The following is a 20,718-nucleotide window of genomic DNA, read 5'->3' as shown; positions in this document are numbered from 1 at the left end:
GATTCTTAGCCGAGGCAAGACCCCACGTCCATCTGTGACTGCGGAAGCGATCGGGGCGAGACTTGAGCTGAGGACATATCTCGTCGTTCATGGGTTTGTTTTGGGATCCCTTGGACTCGTGTGGACTATTGCTTTGTTAGCTGGCACAAGGATTATCGGGAGGTGCCCCCGAATCTGTTCCGTTGGACTCGTGTGGACTATTGCTTTCTTAGCTGGCACAAGGATTATCGGGAGGTGCCCTGAACCTGTTCCGTTGGACTAATTGTGGACTCTGTAGATCTACCTGCATGTGTTGTTTAACTTAATCCCATAATGGATACAATCCTGCTCCTATGTTTGTCCATCACTCCATTAATGGACCACAACCATAGGGCCACCAAATCAATAGAGGACACTCCATACTTGAAGCATTACACGTATATAAAAAGGGAGTTCCAGTCCAAATTTATATATAAAAATACCAATTTTATTTTTTAACAATAATCACATTTCACAAATAATACCATATAAACAACATAACATGCTCAGCGAGGGAAAGCTGAATGGTACCAGACCTGTGCGACCAACCATTAACTGCTATTAAATTAGTAAAGTGCTAAGTGCCACTATAGTGTTATTATGGGACAAGAGAAGTCCCCCAGGACCCACTATTGTTATGTGTCACCTCCCAGTATCACCGATATAGCCTAAATGTCTCTATCATTCAACATCTCAACACAATGATCCTGGTTTGCTCTCTTACCCATATAGCAGGCAGCTGATGGTCACACAGTGCAGCCCCAACGCGCGTTTCACGTTGGCTTTGTCAGGGGGCGGTCCCCCTGCATGTGTTGTTCCAGTGTTCTCGATAATAAAACCGTTGAATCTTCCCTTGGCCTGTTGTCCCTTCTTGCTCTGCCGTACACCCCGTCACAATTTAAACTGAAGGTTTTATCACTTGGTGATTATCATTTCTGTGACTATCTGGTGTGCGCTTGCAAGTTCGACTCCACCCCTCCTCTGATAAGCAGCTCACAGTTTATAGAGCATATACATACAGAACCTGGTGTGGGCGGGGTTAGCTTTCTCAGCTCTGCAGCATTGTTAAATATAAAAACTCTGATTGTGTCAGACCGGCTCCACCCAGTAAACTAAGTGATATATCATTGGATTCAGGGTCTCTTTTCCTACATCAGGCTGCTCTCAGATGAGATAGAATAAGCCTACTGACAGATTCCCTTTACATTTCTGGAATGTGGAGATTTGTATTTATTTTGTTTAAATATATTGCATGTCTATCTCTAAACCCAGAATAACGCTATTTGAGTTAAACTGGATTTATCATCTCCACCAGCAGTAGCATGGAATTTCCACAGCTATCCTCTCCTATATACACTATCAGTATGTTATATGTGTTTGTTTATATACAGTACTATAATAAACAGTACATGTGTATAGCTATTTGATTTGTCATACACAACCTTCTTGATCATTGCAATCAATCAGACCTTAGGTATAATTTCTTAAACTGCTGTGAAGAAAAGTAAAGCTGTGCTATGATTTATTTTTTATCAGCAAAAGGGACAGTTTTCCTAAGTGCATTTTTGATCAATGAGTTGAGTATATAAAGTATTGTTCTATGCACTTGTTGCATATTCCTGTACCTGTTTATGTACATGAATGAATCTTGTTTTTAGTGTGAATTTTGCTTTTACTTTAAGGCTGCATTCCCACAATGAGCTTTTGGTGAGTTTTTGATGTTAAAGATTTTCTGCATCATTTCTGCACCCATTAAGTAAATTAGGCTACTTGGGTTTATTTTTTTAAATACGCAGCGTAAATAATTCACCAAAATCTCATTATGGAGACAAAGCCTTTATGTCTCTTTCTGCTTGCTGTTCCAAAATGTTAAATTCAAATGTAGTGAAAAAATATTAAATATCAATAAATAAAGAAATTGAGTATAAATAATGTCAGGTCTCAAAAAGGTGACCTAAAATAAATTTGAAAAAAAAGTTCAATAATAATGTATATTAAGCATATTTAGTAAAATGACTTGTTGCCTATCCAATTATATTTTAGACCTTAATATTTCATCTTTTTTTTTGTTGCAGCACATAAGTAGTCGAAGGCACAAAGACAGAGCTGCTGGAAAACCACCCAAACCTAAATATAGTCCTTACAATAAAGTACAAAAAACGACCTCTCCACTTGGGGTAAGTTTGAAACTACTTGCAACATAAAGATGAAAATAATATAAATTGTTATATTAAGCAGTTGTAATTCATATAGAATCCCATATCAATTATATCATTCAAGGTCTTTTGTATCTGCCAGTGCCTTTGAAATCTTTACCACTATCATGCTTTTAGGATTTATTATTGTCTCTACAGGTTACTTATGAGATAGCATTTGTAGCTCATACTTATTATACATATTATTAGAATCGTAACAATCCAATCATTAAACTAGTCTAAAGGTGCAATTTCACATTAGAATACATATTTCAATTTGAAGAAAATTAATGTTAACATTAAGTTAATAATTAGTTGTCTAGCAATGAACAATCTCTTTACGAATTACATATTGTATGCAATAATGTGAAAAACATAAAAATAAAAAATTCTAATAAATGTATTAAGTAGACTAAATTTAACATTTTATCCATTATCTACCTATTTATACATTCAACATTGCCTGTATGTAATACAGAACATGGCTTTAAAAAGCCTACTCGGGGATATGCTAACAGAACACAGGAAATCCAAGCTGCAATATCTTAAAAAGAACAAATTGGTAAATAAATATTAATGTATATTCATCAGTTATTGCAATGTTCACTGTATTCTTATCTTTACCGCATAGGTAAAATTTAGAATCCCACTTTGACATATAAAGCATCAGTTTAGTTATAAATACAAGACATTACAGTAGAGTAGTTGCAAATAGCTACTAACTAGATTCCTGACCATAATTTTTAGAAGTTGACAATGAATTAAGATATCTGGTTGCAACAGGCCACTCCGTCAGTTTTCTTTTTGACCTGTTTCGATATATCTTCTTCATAGGAAAAAAAAGTACCCAGTAAAATTTTAATGAAAAATAATCATCAATGTTTTCACAACTTAATCATCACAGTAGATTTTAAAATCAAAAAGTGCATTAGATCCTTTTTACATGCCTTCATAGAGTACATCTCCTAAATTACCATATAATCTAGCCATGTTTGCGTATAGCATTACATTTCCATTTAGCTTCCTACAGAGTCTTTGATAAACTGCACTTGAGTTTCTGTAATTGTTTGTAAGCTTGTTTTTTCTTGAAATTACAAACGCTTTTGATAGAAATTATTATCTTAAAAGAACATCTTTTCAGTCTTCTCAATCATTCCATGAAAGTAACTACAGCTATTAAAACATGTTGCATACAAGAGCGGATTTTTGTCCTCCAGGGTGTTTCACTGTAAAATTGAGATAAGCTCTCTGTAAAACTATTTTCTCTTATCTAAATACAGCATGCCTGCTGAAAAAGAATTAAAATAAATATACTTATGTAAACATTATTTGAAACATTATTTGACATATTTATATTGTACATGTACATTTACTGTTAATTAATATTAAAATCATTAGATAAACTTTTTTGTTTAAAATCATGGAGTTTAACTTTATTTTTCTTTTATTTCCACTTTTTCTTTTTACGTGTATTGTTCTCTCCATAGTCTTGCTCCTTGTTCATTTTTTAAATTGTTCATTAATCTTAAGGAACATAAGGAATTTATCAAAGTCTTTTTCCTCCTCTGTGCTACAAGTAAAGAACTAGATCTGTCAATAAAAGTCTAATATTCTTTAACGGCACCTAAGCAAGTTTGCAATCAGAGTGAACTAGTAGCAATGTAATGTACTGCAATGTAATTTGTAATTTAAGTTCAGAATTAATGTTTGCAAAAAAAGTACTGCAAGTCAAGGTTTTGCTCTAGCTTTATGGATTAGTTATAGACTATATGAACCTTTAAAAGATGTGTTCGTAGTTCATTTTTCAATTTTGATTTTTTTTTTTTTAGCTTTTCATGATGGCTTCACAGAAAAATGTAAAATTAGTCTGACACCATAAAATGTCTGTTCAAACCAAGCACAAACGCTCGGTGCACCCTAAGCAATTAAGTATACCTTCCCAGGTCATTGTTTTAATTTATGTTTCCTCTCCTCTGGCTCCTGTAAAGCCAGAGCTGTCAATCAAAGAAGAATAGGGTGGAGGTAAGTGCAAAACAGTAAGTGGAAAGGTGCTCTATACATGCTTGGGATGCCCCGAGTGCTTGATTTTTAGAGACATTTTGTGTTCACAGAGTTCCTTTAACCCCTTAGTGACAGAGCCAATTTTGTACTTAATGACTAAGAAAATTTTACAATTCTGACCACTGTCAATTTATATGGTTGTAGCTCTGGAACGCTTTAACGGATACCACTGATTATGACACTGTTTTTCATGACATATTGTACTTCATGTTAGTGGTAACATTTCTTCTATATGACTTGCGTTTATTTATGAAAAAAAAGGAAATTTGGCAAAAATTGTGAAAATTTCGCAATTTTCAAAATTTTAATTTTTGTGCCCTTAAATCAGAGAGTCATATCACACAAAATAGTTAATAAATAGCATTTCCCACATGTCTACATGTCTACTCTACATCAGCACAATTTTGGAAACAATTTTTTCATGTTAGGACATTATAAGGGTTAAAAGTTGACTAGCCATTTCTCCTTTTTCCTTCAAAATTTCCAAAACCATTTTTTTAGGGACCACCTCACATTTGAAGTGAGTTTGTGGGGTCAATATAACAAAAAATACCCAAAAGTTACACATTTCTAAAAACTGCACCCCCCAAGGTGCCAAAAACCATATTCAAGAAGCTTATTAATCCTTCACGAGAACTAAAGCAATGTGGAAGCAAAAAATGAACATTTTCCTTTTTTCACCAAAAATTTACATTGGAACCAAACTTTTTTTTATTTTCACAAAGGTATCAGGAGAAAATGGACCACAAAATTTGTTGTGCAATTTCTCCTGAGTATGCCAATACCCCATATGTAGGGGAAAGACACTGTTTGCCATGGCAGGGCTCAGAAGGGATATAGCACCGTTTGACTTTTTGAACGCAAAATTGACTGGAAGCAATGGCGGGCACCATGTCACGTTTGGAGACCCACTGATATACCTAAACAGAGGAAACCCTCAATTCTAACTCCGACCCTAACACAGCACTTACCCCAACCCTAACCCCAACACACCCATAACCCTAATCAGAACCCTAACCATAAACCTAACTACAACTCTAACCTTAACACCACTTTAACCCAACACCACAACCCTGATCCAAATACACCCCTAACCCGGAAGGTGCTTGAGTTATTGGGGGGCTCAAGGGACCCAATGTCTCGCTCCTCTGATGTGTTAGATCATATCAGAGGAGAGAGAAATAAATTGGAAATCTGACTTAATTTTTTTGCACTTGTCATTATTCTGTGAATAATGGCGATCGCAACACTGGGGATGGTAAAAAACAACCTGAATCATGTTCTCTGAGGTCTCAGCTACCCTCGGTAGCCAAGATCCCAGAGATTCTACAATGCTGGGGGGAGCTATAACCTTATTTCTAAGTGCTGTTAAAAAGCGGTGCTGAGGAATAAGTACCATTAACTGCTGCCGTTAAAAGGTGTATCAGCGGTCGTTAATGGGTTAAAATTATACCCTTTTCTTATGCAACCTTCCAGTGATACATATTACAATCACTTCATTATTCACTATTGTACAGTGAGCATGGAAAATATTCAGACCCCTTTAAATTTTTCCCTTTTTGTTTATTTGCAGCCATTTTGTAAATTCAAAAAAGTTTATTTTCTTCTAATAAATGTACACTCTGCACCCCGTCTTCACTGAAAAAACACAAATGCAGAAATTTTTGCAAATGTATTAAAAAATAAAAACCGAAATATCTCATGGTCATATGTATTCACACACTTTGCTCAGACGCTCATATTTATGTCACATGCTGTCCATTTCCTTGTGATCCTCCTTGAGATGGTTCTACTCCTTCACTGGAGTCCAGCTTTGTTTAATTAAACTGATACGACTTGATTTGGAAAGGCACACACCTGTCTATTTAAGATCTCATAGCTCACAGTGCATGTCAGACCAAATGAGAATCATGAGGTCAATGAAACTGGCCAAAGAGCTCAGAGACAGAACTGGCCAAGGTTGCAACAGAATTTCTGCAGTACTCAAGGTTCCTAAGAGCACAGTGGCCTCCATAATCCTTAAATGGAAGAAGTTTGGGACCACTAGAAGTCTTCCTAGACCTGGCCATCCAGCCAAACTGAGCAATCGTGGGAGAAGAGACTTGATGAGAGAGGTAAAGAAGAACCCCAATATCACTGTGCCTGATCTCCAGAGATGCAGTAGGGAGATGGGAGAAAGTTCGACAAAGTCAACTATCACTGCAGCCCTCCACCAGTCGAGCCTTTATGGCAGAGTGGCCCAGCGGAAGCCTCTCCTCAGTGCAAGACATATGAAAGCCCACATAGAGTTTGCTAAAAACACACATGAAGGACTCCCAGACTATGAGAAATAGGATTCTCTGGTCTGATGAGACGAAGATGTGTGTGGAGAAAACCAGGCACTGCTCATGGAGCGCCCCCACTGCTGCAGGGCCGAGGGGTACCCAGTACCGGGCCTCTGAGTCTCTGTTCTGTGGTTGTCACGGTGGCTAGACCCGGTCCGTGACCCTGCTGAGGGGCGCCCAATGAAAGGTGTGGATGGTGATGATGTTATGGTGTGGTGCAGGTCGCAGTAAATAACGAGGACACCAGGTTGCAGTCTCTTTACCTCTTTACTGAAGGCTTCAGGATCCTCAATCCGGAATACGGTTAACCGGGCTGCGGGAGTCCGGCCGGTCCGATGGCACCTCCAGAGTTCCCTTTGCAGGTGGAAATCTGTGCCTACCTTCTAGCGCTTGTGTGTTGTGGTCCTCCCCTGCTGTGCTTACGGGATAGTCCCCACAACTGTTGTGTCTGTTTCTGAAGTTCCCTCACAACTCGATTTTGATGTTCTTCTTCGTCCCCCCAGATGATATGGCTAGGACGCACCCGTATGACGGGTAGGCTCGGAGCTCTTCCGGGCCCCTAGTGTCACCCCTCTCCAACTGTTGCCCCCTATGTCTTCTTAGGTGATTTGAGTGAGACAGCCCGCCTATAACTGACTGTCCTGCCGTAGGTTTGAAGTAAGGCCTGGAGCTCAATACTTCCTCGGTGTTTCCGGCCACCGGCTACGCGCCTCAGTAGGATGTTGCCTCGTCTTACAGCATGACTCCTACTGGTGTTTCTCCTTGTTGCGTTGATCTTGTTTCTCACTCAGCACAATAAACCTCGCTTCTTGTCCTTTCTTGGGGTACCGCCGCGATGAAGTGCAGGCGCGGTCCCGTAACGTTCTTTCCTGTTCGCTAGGCCTCTGTCAGGATCCCAACCCTGACAGGGACCCCCCTGAATCTTCCCCTGCAACACATTCTTGCCAGAGGATGTTGCCTGGTTCCAACCCAGTCAGCTTCTCCCTAACTTCCTATCCAACCCCCAGTTTTACCAGATTGTGAGGAGTGGCCTAATACATAGCACCCTTAGCTCCCCCTGGAGGCCAGACTGTGAAGTGTATTGGTGTCTGTGATACCTGGTCAGGTGATCTCCTTCAGTGCCATCAGACGTACCATAGCCCCCCTTAGCGTCGGAGCATCAGTACTGCAATGACTAGGACTCTGGGGCGCTGCACTCACACCTGCCCAATACAATCCCAATGTGAAACATGGTGGTGGCAGCATCATTAAATGGGGGTGTTTTTCAGCTGTCGGGATAGGATGACTGGTTGTCATTGAAGGAAACATGAATGTGGCCAAGTACAGTGATATCCTGGATGGAAACCTCTTCCACAGTGCTCTGGACTAGTGATGAGAGAGTTTGCTCAGGTGGTCTCTGAGTATTTAGTGGTGCTCGGAAATTTAGTTTATGTCGACACAGCTGCATGATTTGTGGCAGCTAGACAGCTTGAATACATGTGGGGATTGCCGTTTGCTAGGGAATTCCCACATGTATTCAAACTGTCTAGCAGCCGCAAATCATGCAGCTGCGTCGACATAAGCTAAATCACCAAGCACAATGATATACTCGGTATTAGGTGTCGAGTTCCCACCGCTGCACAGGGGGAATCTCAAACCATGTCTGCTGCGGTCTGCCATTCTCCTCCAGCCGCAGTGGAGCCTGCTAAGCGGAGACGTCAGTCCCAGCATCTGGCTCAGCCTGATACTGTGTGGATGGTTACTGCTGCCTTTCCAGGCTCTGCTTCTGTAGCCAGCACAGGTCAGAGGAGAGCAAGCTTTTCTGGGACTAAGTCCTGCTTTTCACACACTGAGAATACCCACGGAGGACCTCTCATTGGAGGTCTGGGGTCACATGCTCAGGTCTTGTAGCGGCTCCTATATTTCCTCCAGGAAGTTCCTGAAGAGCTGCAACTATAAAAGGTTCACATGGCCGCACGGCCATGCGCTAGTATCAAATATGTTTGGCTAATGCCTGTGGATACTCTACCACTCAGTCGTATGTGGTGTGAGTCTGTTTAGTTCTGGGGCTGTACATTCAGGCAGTCAGCTAGCGTCATTGGGGGCAATTAGCCGTTGGCTTTGCATCTGGTCTCAGAGCAAGTGCAACCCTAGTTAGGGTAATAATTTGTGTACAGCACATCTCTGTGAGGTAACAGAGATCACTTCCAGTTCACATGGGGTGAAACTTAACCCACGTGTGAGCTTATAGTCTATCCGCCATTACTTTGCAGCAGGTGTCCCTGCACAGTGGACTCCGGGCTGCGAACGCACTTTGTAGCTACCTATATATACTCGATGTGTTCCGCTAGTCCTAACACTCTTAGACCGCCCGAGCATGCTCAGAGAAACTTGAGTAACAAGCATACTTTCTCATCACTACTTTGGACCTCAGACTTGGCCAAAGGTTCACCTTCCAGCAAGACAATAACCTTAAACACACAGCTAAAATAACAAAGAGGTGGCTTCAAAACAACTCTGTGGCCATTCCTGACTGGCCCAGCCAGTGCCCTGACCTAAACCCAATTGAGCATCTCTGGAGAGACCTGAAAATGGCTGTCCACCAGTGTTCACATCCAATCTGACAGAACTGGAGAGGACCTGCAAGGAAGAATGGTAGAGGATCCCCAAATCCAGGTGTAAAAATCTTGTCGCATCATTCCTAAGAACACTCATGGCTGTACTAGCTCAAAAGGTTGCTTTAACTCAATACTGAGCAAAGGGTCTTAATACTTATGAGTAGGGTTGAGCTACCTTAACTTTTATAGGATTGGGTCGGGTTTCACGAAACCCGACTTTCTCAAAAGTGGGGTAGAGTGAAATCGGCCGATCCTATAAAAAAGTCGGGGTCGGGGTCGGCCGAAACACGAAACCCAATGCACTGCAATGGGATACTATGGTTTCCAGGGTCTGAAGGAGAGGAAACTCTCCTTCAGGCCCTGGGATCCATATTTAAGTGTAAAATAAAGAATTAAAATAAAAAATATTGATATACTCACCTGTCCGGCGGCCCCTGCAACTTACCGAGGGAACCGGCGGCCTGCTTTGGTTAAAATGAGCGTGTCCAGGGCCTTCCATGACGTCACGGCTTTGTGATGTGACCGCCACGTGACCAATCACAAGCCGCGGACGTCATTCTCAGGTCCTAAATTCCTAGAATTCTAAATTCTAGGAATTTAGGACCTGAGAATGACGTCCGCGGCTTGTGATTGGTCGCGTGGCGGTCACATGGGCCGTCGCGACCAATCACAAAGCTGTGACGTCATCTTAAGGTCCTTCACGCGCTGATTCTTAGGAAGGAAGGCTGCCGGAAAGAAGCAGGGCGCGTCCGAGGGTGAGTATATATATATATATATTCCTATTAGGTATATACTCACCCTCGGCTTCTTTCCGGCAGCCTTCCTTCCTAAGAATCAGCGCGTGAAGGACCTTAAGATGACGTCACGGCTTTGTGATTGGTCGCGACAGCCCATGTGACCGCCACGCGACCAATCACAAGCCGCGGACGTCATTCTCAGGTCCTAAATTCCTAGAATTTAGAATTCTAGGAATTTAGGACCTGAGAATGACATCCGCGGCTTGTGATTGGTCGCGTGGCGGTCACATGGGCCGTCGCGACCAATCACAAAGCTGTGACGTCACGGAAGGCCCTGGACGCACTCATTTTAACCAAAGCAGGCCGCCGGTTCCCTCGGTAAGTTGCCATGGCCGTTGTACAGGTGAGTATATCAATATTTTTTATTTTAATTCTTTATTTTACACTTAAATATGGATTCCGATACCGATTCCCGATATCGCAAACATATCGGAACTCGGTATCGGAATTCCGATCCCAGATTCAGAAGATCGCCGACCTCATGGCCGACCCCACACAGGGGTCGGGTTTCATGAAACCCGACTTTGCCAAAAGTCGGCGACTTCTGAAAATGGCCGACCCGTTTCGCTCAACCCTACTTATGACCATGTGATATTTCAGTTTTTCTTTTTTAGTAAATTTGCAAAAATGTATACATTTCTGTTTTGTTCAGTCAAGATGGGGTGCAGGGTGTAGATTAATGAGAAAAAAATGAACTTTTTTGAATTTACCAAATGGCTGCAATGAAACGAAGAGTGAAAAATGTAAAGGGGTCTGAATACTTTCCGTACCCATTGTATGATCACTTTGTGCCACATTCTTTACATTTTTCATTTCTCTTTTGTGTTTGTTTCCTACTACTTCTACATAACCCCATGTTCCATAGCCCCTTTCATCATTTTATTATAAAATGTATCCTATGTAGTGATGAGTGAGTATACTTGTTGCTCGGGCTTTCCCGAGCATGCTCGGGTGATCTCCGAGTATTTGTGTTAGTGCTCGGAGATTTTGTTTTTGTCACCTCAGTTGCATGATTTATGGCTGCTAGACAGGCTGAATACATGTGGGGATTCTCTAACAAACACGCATTCTCCACATGTACACGTAATTCATGCAGCTGCGGCAACGAAAACTAAATCTCCAAGCAATCGGGAAAACCCGAGCAACGAGTATACTCGCTCATCACTAATCCTAAGCCCTACCTTTCTTTCTCTCTGCTGCTGAAATGACTTTTTTAGTCATTAATTCTTACTGTCTGATTTCTAAGAAAGGATGCAGCTAAAATCTATAGAGAAAACAATGTGCTGGGGAGCCAGAGGGTATCTTCTACTGAACCTGACTACAATTATAAAAACAAATAATTTTATGGAATTTAAGGAGATATTTTCACCCCTTTCTGACATTGGACGTACTATCCCGTCGAGGTGGGGTGGACCCGTATGACCACCGACGGGATAGTACATCATGCCCTTTAATGCGACACCGCGACTTAAGTCGCGGTGATCGCATTAAAATTCTGACACCATCTTACCTTACGGAAGATGGCCTCGGCAGCTTGGGGTATGGTGCTGCCCCCCCGGCCTCCCGATTGCTGTGATTGGCTGTTCAATTCTGAACAGCCAATCACAGCCTTTCTCATTGTTTCAGCCAATCAGATTGGCTGAAACAGTGAGGTCCCAGGCTAGGATCGAGTACCGATGTACTCGATCCTGGGGCCGGTGCCTGGCAATGCCAGGCATCAGCCAAAACCCCCTGGATTGGTGCAATTGACGATCACATCGATCGTGCCAATCGCAGGGCACAGCGGCAGTGTTACCGCGCTGTGCCCTGCTTCTAACTACCTGCTCCGCAGCCTCCGGTGCCCTGCCATGTGTGCCATGCCTCCTGTGCCCTGCTCTGGATCCTGCAGCTCTGATTGGCGCGATCTATGTGATCATCGATCGCGCCAATCACAGGGCACAGCAGCGGTGTGAACGCACTGTGCCCAGATGGTGACCTGCCGGTGACCTGCCGGTGACCTGCCTATGATCGGAGCTGTGAGCTCCGATCATAGGCTGGTGCCTAGCAACTCTGGTATGACCAGGGCCTCCTCTGATTGGTGGGATCGATGTGATCATCGATCCCACCAATCAGAGGTCACAGCAGCGGTGTGACCGCTCTGTGACCTGTCTCACCTGCCCCTGACCTGTCTGACTGCTCTGCAGGAATCCTCACACTTCGTGAGGATTTCTGCAGAGCGGTCACGCCGAAAGAGATCCCCTCCTGTGCTGAGACTTGTGGTGCCACAGTAGCCTGTGACACCACAATTCTTGCTAAAGAAAAAAGAAAGAAGAAACAAGACAGAAGAAAGAAGAGAGACTAAAAATGTAAGTGTTCATCCCCAATCCCGGCCCGATCTTACTTCACCCCCCTTCCCCTTCCCCCCTCCTTCCCCTTCCCCCTCCCCCCTCCACCACCACTTTGCGCCGTGTCCGTCCGTGCCCAAATTTAGCAGCCGCCGAGCGTTTATTGGTGACGCAGTTCACCGATCAACACTCGTGCTCACTTTTCTTTCCCGCATCCCCTTGCGCGCACCCAGCTGCTGCATCTAAACCTGTGCCTTTCTTTTCTTTTTTTTCACATCCCCTTGCGCGCACTCCACCACTGCGTCTGAGCCCGTGCCTTTCTTTTCTTTTCTTTTTTTTCACATCCCCTTGCGCGCACCCCGCCGCTGCGTCTGAACCCGTGCCTTTCTTTTCTCTTTTTTTTCACATCCCCTTGCGCGCACTCCGCCACTGTGTCTGAACCTGTGCCTTTCTTTTCTTTTTTTCACATCCCCTTGCGCGCACCCTGCCGCTGCGTCTGAACCCGTGCCTTTCTTTTCTTTTTTTTTTTTCACATCCCCTTGCGCGCACCCCGCCGCTGCGTCTGAACCTGTGCCTTTCTTTTTTTTTTCACATCCCCTTGCGCGCACCCCGCCGCTGCGTCTGAACCCGTGCCTTTCTTTTCTTTTTTTTTCACATCCCCTTGTGTGCACCCCGCTGCTGCATCTGAACCCGTGCCTTTCTTTTCTTTTTTTTTTTTCACATCCCCTTGCGTGCACCCAGCTGCCGCCGAACTTTGATAAGTGACGCAGTTCACTTATCAGAGCTAGGGCCTGCTGTTTTAGACTTTTCCTTTCACAGGTATTTTTTTCCCTATTTGCTTTTTTTCCTTTAGCTTTTTCTTTTCAGAATAGTTTGCACCAAACACTATCCCCCCCACATGTACACATAGTTACCAATAAATTACACCCAAGCACCATACTCACAAAAAAAAATGTCCAGTTCGTCCCGTTCGTCCCAGCAGCACTATTCAGCGGAGGAGGCATATTCTTTCCTTGCCTCCGACACTGATAGTGAGGGAGAGGATCCCACATTCCTTTACTCTTCAGATTCTTCATCCTCTTCCTCCTCCTCCTCCTCGGGTCCTGCGGAACCGCCACGCAGACGCCCCAGGAGAGAAGATGAGGCAGCGCCCACTCCTGAAGATGAACCAGCACGCCCCTCTTCAGACCTCATATGGACCTCACCCCCCGAAAATTACGAGCCACTGATTCCTGATTTTGTGGCAGAATCAGGAATCAAATTTGACACCACCGACCTCACAGAAATAGACTTTTTTAAAGTCTTTTTCTCTGAGGATTTTATTAACCTCATGGTGGAGCAAACTAATTTGTATGCTCGGCAATTTTTGGAGCAAAACACCGGTTCATCATTTTCTAACTGGTCTCCTGTAGACGCAGTTGAAATGATGCAGTTTTGGGGCCTGGTCCTCCACATGGGGATCGTGAAGAAGCCAGAAATTCGGCAATATTGGAGTGTAGATATTTTATGTAACACTCCAGTGTTCCGAATGGTCATGGTTCGGACGCGTTTTGAGGCCATCCATAAGTTCCTGCATTACAACGATAATGCACGGTGTCCCGCACGAGATGACCTCAATTTTGACCGTCTGTTCAAAGTTTGGCCGGTTATCGAACACTTCAGCAAAAAGTTTGCTGAAGTGTACGTGCCCCAAAGGGACATCTGAGTGGATGAGTCCTTGGTTCATTTTAAGGGGCGGCTCAGATTCCGTCAATACCTGCCCAACAAGAGGGCCAGGTACGGAATCAAACTCTACAAGCTGTGTGAGAGTACCTCAGGGTACACCTAAAGCTTTAGAGTGTATGAAGGGAAGGACAGCAGGGTTGAACTGCCTGAGTGTCCTTCCATCCTGGGAGTGAGTGGGAAAATTGTGTGGGATTTGGTGCACCCACTGCTGGATAAAGGTTATCACCTCTACACCGATAACTTATATTCTAGCATCCCACTCTACAAATCCCTCTCTGCATGAGGTACCGCAGCCTGCGGTACTGTCTGCAAAAATCAGAGAGGCCTCCTGAAGACGCTGCTTGGGCAGATGCTCAGAAAAGGTGAGAGCAAAGCCCAATGTAGCGACCACCTGCTGGTGGTCAAGTACAAGGACAAGAGGGATGTCCTTCTCTTGACCACCATACACGGTGATGGCAGTGCCCTCAGCAGTGTACGGGGTACCCCTACACAGGTCAGCAAACCGGACTGTGTACTGGGGTACAACAAAAACATGGGGGGCGTTGATCTCTCTGATCAACTCCTCCAACCGTACAGTGCTTTGAGAAAGGCCAAGGTGTGGTACAGAAAGCTGTCCATGTACATTGTACAAATAGCAATGCTAAACATTTTCCTGCTGTCACGATGTGCACGCACACCGATACGTCGTACCTTCAGTTCCAGGAGGTAGTGGTTAAGGCCCTGATGTTTGGCACGAGGGAAGGAGCGGGCCCCAGTACTTCCTGAACTGAGGGTGCTTGTATCGTACCAGGTCAGCATTTTCCAGGGGTGGTCCCGCCAACTGATAGAAAAGGTAATAAAAATAATTTTTGTGGGAATAAAATAGAATTTTTAATTTTCACACCGGGCGTCATAAACTTTAGTGAAGCACTTGGGGGTTCAAAATTCTCGCCACACACCTAGATAAGTTCCTTAGGGGTCAAGTTTCCAAAATGGGGTCACTTGTGGGGAGTTTCTACTGTTTAGGCACATCAGGGGCTCACCAAATAGAACATGATGCCCGCAGACCATTCCATCAAAGTCTGCATTCCAAAACATCACTACTTCCCTTCAGAGCCCTGAAGTGTGCCCAAACAGTAGTTTTCTCCCACATATGGAGTACCAGCGTACTGAGGACAAATTGGACAACAACTTTTGGGGTCCAATTTCTCCTGTTACCCTTGGGAAAATAAAAAATTGGGGACTGAAAGATAATTTTTGTGGGAATAAAATAGAATTTTTTATTTTTACGCCGGGCGTCATAAACTTTAGTGAAGCACTTAGGGGTTCAAAATTCTCACCACACACCTAGATAAGTTCCTTCGAGGGTCTAGTTTCCAAAATGGTGTCACTTTTGGGGGTTTCCACTGTTTAGGCACATCAGGGGCTCGCCAAACGCGACATGGCGTCCGATCTAAATTCCAGCCAATTTTAGCTTGAAAATGTCAAACGGCGCTCCTTTCCTTCTGAGCCCTGCCATGCGCCCAAACAGTGGTTCCCCCCCATATATGGGGTACCAGCGTACTCAGGACAAATTGCACAACAACGTTTGGGGTCCAATTTCTCCTGTTACCCTTGGGAAAATAAAAAATTGGGGACTAAACGATCATGTTTGTGGAAAAAATAGGATTTTTTATTTTCACGCCCGGGCGTTATAAACTTCTGTGAAGCACTTTGGGTTTCAAAGTGCTCAACACACACCTAGATAAGTTCCTTATGGGGTCTAGTTTCCAAAATGGGGTCAATTGTGGGGGGTTTCCACTGTTTAGGCACATCAGGGGCTCGCCAAACACGACATGGCGTCCGATCTAATTTCCAGCCAATTTTAGCTTGAAAATGTCAAACGGCGCTCCTTTCCTTCTGAGCCCTGCCATGCGCCCAAACAGTGGTTCCCCCCCACATATGGGGTATCAGCGTACTCAGGACAAATTGGACAACAACTTTAGAGGTCCATTTTCTCTTTTTACCCTTGGGAAAATAAAAAAATTATTGCTGAAAGATCATTTTTGTGACTAAAAAGTTAAATGTTCATTTTTTCCTACCATGTTGCTTCACCTGGTGTGAAACATCTGAAGGGTTAATAAACTTTTTGAATGTGGTTTTGAGTACCTTGAAGGGTGCAGTTTTCAGAATGGTGTCACTTTTGGGTATTTTCTGCCATATAGACCCCTCAAAGTGACTTCAAATGTGAGGTGGTCCCTAAAAAAAAAGGTTTTGTAAATTTTGTTGTAAAAATGAGAAATTGCTGGTCAACTTTTAACCCTTATAACTCCCTAACAAAAAAAAATTGTTTCCAAAATTGTGCTGATCTAAAGTAGACATGTGGGCAATGTTATTTATTAACTATTTTGTGTCACATAACTCTCTGGTTTAAGAGCACAAAAATTGAAAGTTTGAAAATTGCAAAATTTTTTAAATTTTTGCCAAATTTCCATTTTTATCACAAATAAATGCAAGTTATATTGAAGAAAATTTACCACTATCATGAAGTACAATATGTCATGAGAAAACGATGTCAGAATCGCCAAGATCTGTTGAAGCGTTCTAGAGTTATAACCTCATAAAGGGACAGTGGTCAGAAATGTAAAAATTGGCCCAGTCATTAACGTGCAAACCACCCTTGGGGGTAAAGGGGTTAAGTCAGTTTCACCTGAGACTGAGTTGTCATTATTTGCGCCAAATTTATGAAAGTGTCATACACAATTTGATGATTTTTCTGTATCTTTAGCTATACCACTTATGTGTGAAGTTTTTCTGTGACTTTTTAAAGTTTTAATTTTTAAATCTGGGTTAGACCAATTTGCACAGCTGACAATGCACACTTTCCCTCTCAAGGTTTCAAATAAAAATAAAGGTAGCCATGCAAAATTTAAAAAGTCAAACATTTTTAGGCCAAAATAATGTGTGCCAAAATATGACATTTTGTTGGCAATGAGCTTGGTGAATTATGTATGTCTATATAGATATGTCTATATATAAAAAAAGTTAATGTAACACCTAAATATAAAAGTTCAATGACTTTTGTGTTCAGCGTTAACTTTCTGCATTATGATATGTTACTTTAGCTTATGTTCACACATAGATATGCAGCGAGTGCACACATCACCAATTTTCTAAGTAAAAATATTTCAAAAGGTGCCATTGACATGAAATTTTCATCATGTCAGTAACAACCCATCCAATCCACATAGAGAAAGAAACAAAACCACTATAGCCATGCAGTGTTGGGCTCCAGTGTTCAAATTGCACCAAGGCCAACATCTGCAATGAGTTTGTATGTTCTCCCCATGTTTATATATGTTTCCTCTGAGTACTCCAGTTTCTTCCCATACACAAAGACATACTGATAGGGAAATTGGATTGTGAGCCCCAATAAGCTCAGAGATGATGATGTCTGTAAAACGCTGTGTAATTTATGGCACTGTGTAAGTGGGTAAAATAAATAATAAAAAATAAACCTGGTAATAAAATTATTTCACAAGGCATTTTAGGTTTATCCCTATTTTTACTTCAAACGGTATATGTCATTTTTTTAAATAATTGTCAGCATAAAATTACTAAGTCTAAGCTCTTAATAATCTTTATATTTGATGTTTATAATTCTGTGGTCTATCTAGCTTAAAGGAATAAATAAATTATTTCACTTTGAAAATATACTGTATTTTAATGTATTAAATCTGAAGGTTCTACTAAAGAAATCAATCAATATTTGCACAATCTGTTAATCCACATGATAGATCATTAGAATTGATATATTTTATGGAATCATTTATGCTTAAAATTAAACAATTTATTAAACTTCATGTCCATTTTTTTTCCACAGATAAAAATAGCCTTTTCTAAACAACGTCTAAAGCCATTAACCACACGGATATTACCAAATCCTCTGGCGGCAGCAGTAGCAGCTGCCTCAGTTGCTGTGAATTCACCCTTCAATTTCCGTACTACGCCAGCAGCTACTCTATTTCAGACCTCAGCACTTCCTTCAGCACTTCTACGGCCAGCTCCTGGGCCAATACGGACCACCCACACACCTGTTTTGTTTGCTCCTTACTGAATTATAAGCAGGGATAGTTGTACTGCAATAATTTTTTTTTCTGAAGCAAAATAAAAAACAACAAAAAAAATTAAGAACTATGCAGTGTTTTTTTCTTTTGTTTGAAATAAACATAAACCCGTTGAAACTGCTGGAGACATGCAAGAAAAGTCCTATTTTCTTAAATTAGAGCATTACTTATTGTAAATAAATTTTGTTGTATAGTTGTTACTTAATAAGTATCTATGGATGGTTCTACATAAGAAGAATTAAGATTCAATAATTATGTGCCACTGGCCAGAACTATAACATTTTGGTGGTAGTACATTCGAGTTGTTGGGTCAGGCCGATGTTCACTGTGGCGGTGTTGATAAAACATTTGTCAATTAATGGCTATTCTTTGTCTTTCCTGCTACCGCAGGAATTTTCTGTAATAATGTATTTGATGTCTAAAAACCAAAAGACAAAAAAATAAATAACTGCTGCTCATCAAAAATATTACAATACCTTAGTTCAGCTAGGATCACCAAGAGTTCCCATTAATTTAGAAGTTTTTGTACTTAAAATTACATAAGAATAACTCCAGCATTTTAGAGAATGTAATCGTTACATATAACATTTTTAAGGGCATTATACATATCTACTGTATATCTAAAACATTTTTCTGAAATATGCGCTGTCTAACAATTTTTCAGACTATCATTTTAAGCTCCATTTCCCTCTACTTTTTTTGATATAGAGTAGATGAAAGTGTTACATGTCCAAAACAATGTCTAGCCAACATCTTGACGGAAAGGCATGATGAGTCCTTGTATTTTAGAGGTCTAGATAAGCCTCATAAGAAAATGAATGTAAAATGAGTTTAGAAAATTGTGACCATTAAGAATCATAGAAAGTTAAAGTTGGAAGGGACCTCAAGGGTTATCGTGTCCAAATCCCTGCTCAATGCAGGATTCACAAAACCATCTCAGACAGATGTCTGTCCAGCCTTTGTTTGAAGACTTCCATTGAAAGAGAACTCATCACCACATGTGGCAGCCTTTTCACTCATTGATCACCTTCACTGTTAAACAGTTTTTTTCAAATATCTAATCTGCATCTTCATTTAGATAGTTCCTGCAGAAAATACTACATTTCACATGACATTTTTTCCCAACACATAGAATCCCAAGGAGATATTATCAAATTACATTATAGGAATATGCAGAAGAGAATGACATGAGTATTTGGGTAAATAGTAGTGTTGAGCATTCCGATACTGCAAATATCGGGTATCGGCCGATATTCGCTGTATTGGAATTCCGATACCGAGTTCCGATATTTTTGTGATATCGGAAATCGGAATCGGAAGTTCCCATAAGTTCCCAGGCATGTGCGGTGCGCATGGTTCCCAGGGTCTGGAGGAGAGGAGACTCTCCTTCAGGCCCTGAGATCCATATTCATGTAAAAAATAAAGAATAAAAATAAAAAATATGGATATACTCACCCCTCCGATGGACACGGACCTCAGCCGTGCAACCGGCAGCCTCCGTTCCTAAGAATGCAGTGAGTGTAGGACCTGCGATGATGTCGCGGCTTGTGATTGGTCGCGTGAGCGGTCACATGAGCGGTCACGCGACCAATCACAAGCCGCGATGTCATCGAAGGTCCTTCACTCAGCATTCTTAGGAATGGAGGCAGCCGCTTGCAGCGGTGACAGCCAGGGGCCGTCCGAGGGTGAGTATATCCATATTTTTTATTTTTATTCTTTATTTTTTACATGAATATCGATCCCAGGGCCTGAAGGAGAGTTTCCTCTCCTTCAGACCCTGGGAACCATCCAGGATCACTTCCGATATTTGTGTCCCATTGATTTGTATTGGTATCGGGTATCTGTATCGGCGATATCCGATATTTTTTGGATATCGGCCGATCCAATCCGATACCGATACTTTCAAATATTGGAAGGTATCGCTCAACACTAGTAAATAGCTGTTTTTAAAGATCATAGGGCTTGGAAACAAGTTGTCAGTCATCTATTATGTGTCTTAGATACCATGTGATTGCAGTGAAGCATTAATTTACCTTCTTGTTTTGCATGCATTAGAAAAAAGTAGGTGTCATTTACAAAAATGAAAAATTGAAACTCAAGTAAATAATTTTTTCAACAAATGTAAAATGTTGCTGAAGAAACCATTGTATATTTTTAGAAATATTTCCCATTGTGAAGCTGAACAAAGGCCTGTTATTTGGTAGAGGCATGAAAGATTTGGTCAACAGCAAAAGACAAAGACCTCAGTTTAAGTGGTACCCAAGAAGATATCCAATATAAGTATTCTCTACCAGAAAGAATAAATGTGGGGGTATGTGGGCATGTACCTGCAAACAGAGCAAGCTGAGCTATTAGTTAACTCCTTAGGAATAATCAGAATGGGTGCCATACAGGGAATCGATACCTTTTAAAAGGAAAAGTTTCCCACATGACAGATTTAACCTTCAAGATTGAAAAATGGAGCTTGGAAATGTTTCATATAATCAGTCATACAAGGATGAAATGCATTGCAATTAAACAAGCTATTAAACTCCTGGTGTGGACAGCAGAAACACCGTGAACAGTATCATATTCCACTCAAGCACAAACCTA

At 41.9% G+C, this 20,718-nt stretch overlaps 1 protein-coding gene across 2 annotated transcripts in view; it reads left to right on the top strand.

Moving 5' to 3' along the window:
- Positions 1-19,599, top strand: part of ZNF385D (zinc finger protein 385D) — a 501,516-nt gene extending 481,917 nt beyond the window's left edge. The window contains exons 7-8 of one of the 2 annotated variants that reach the window (XM_077268896.1): positions 2,094-2,195; positions 17,883-19,599. In XM_077268896.1, coding sequence (XP_077125011.1) covers positions 2,094-2,195; positions 17,883-18,116 — 336 coding nt within the window. In that variant the 3' untranslated portion in view covers positions 18,117-19,599. The remainder of the gene's footprint in view (positions 1-2,093; positions 2,196-17,882) is intronic. The other variant, XM_077268897.1, reaches the window with a different exon arrangement.
- Positions 19,600-20,718: the final 1,119 nt, after the last annotated feature.

This window comes from Ranitomeya variabilis, chromosome 6 (assembly GCF_051348905.1).
Source record: "Ranitomeya variabilis isolate aRanVar5 chromosome 6, aRanVar5.hap1, whole genome shotgun sequence".
Lineage (NCBI taxonomy): Eukaryota > Metazoa > Chordata > Amphibia > Anura > Dendrobatidae > Ranitomeya > Ranitomeya variabilis.
The sequence above is the reverse complement of the archived record's forward strand: the minus strand, read 5'-3'. Positions and strand labels throughout refer to the sequence as shown.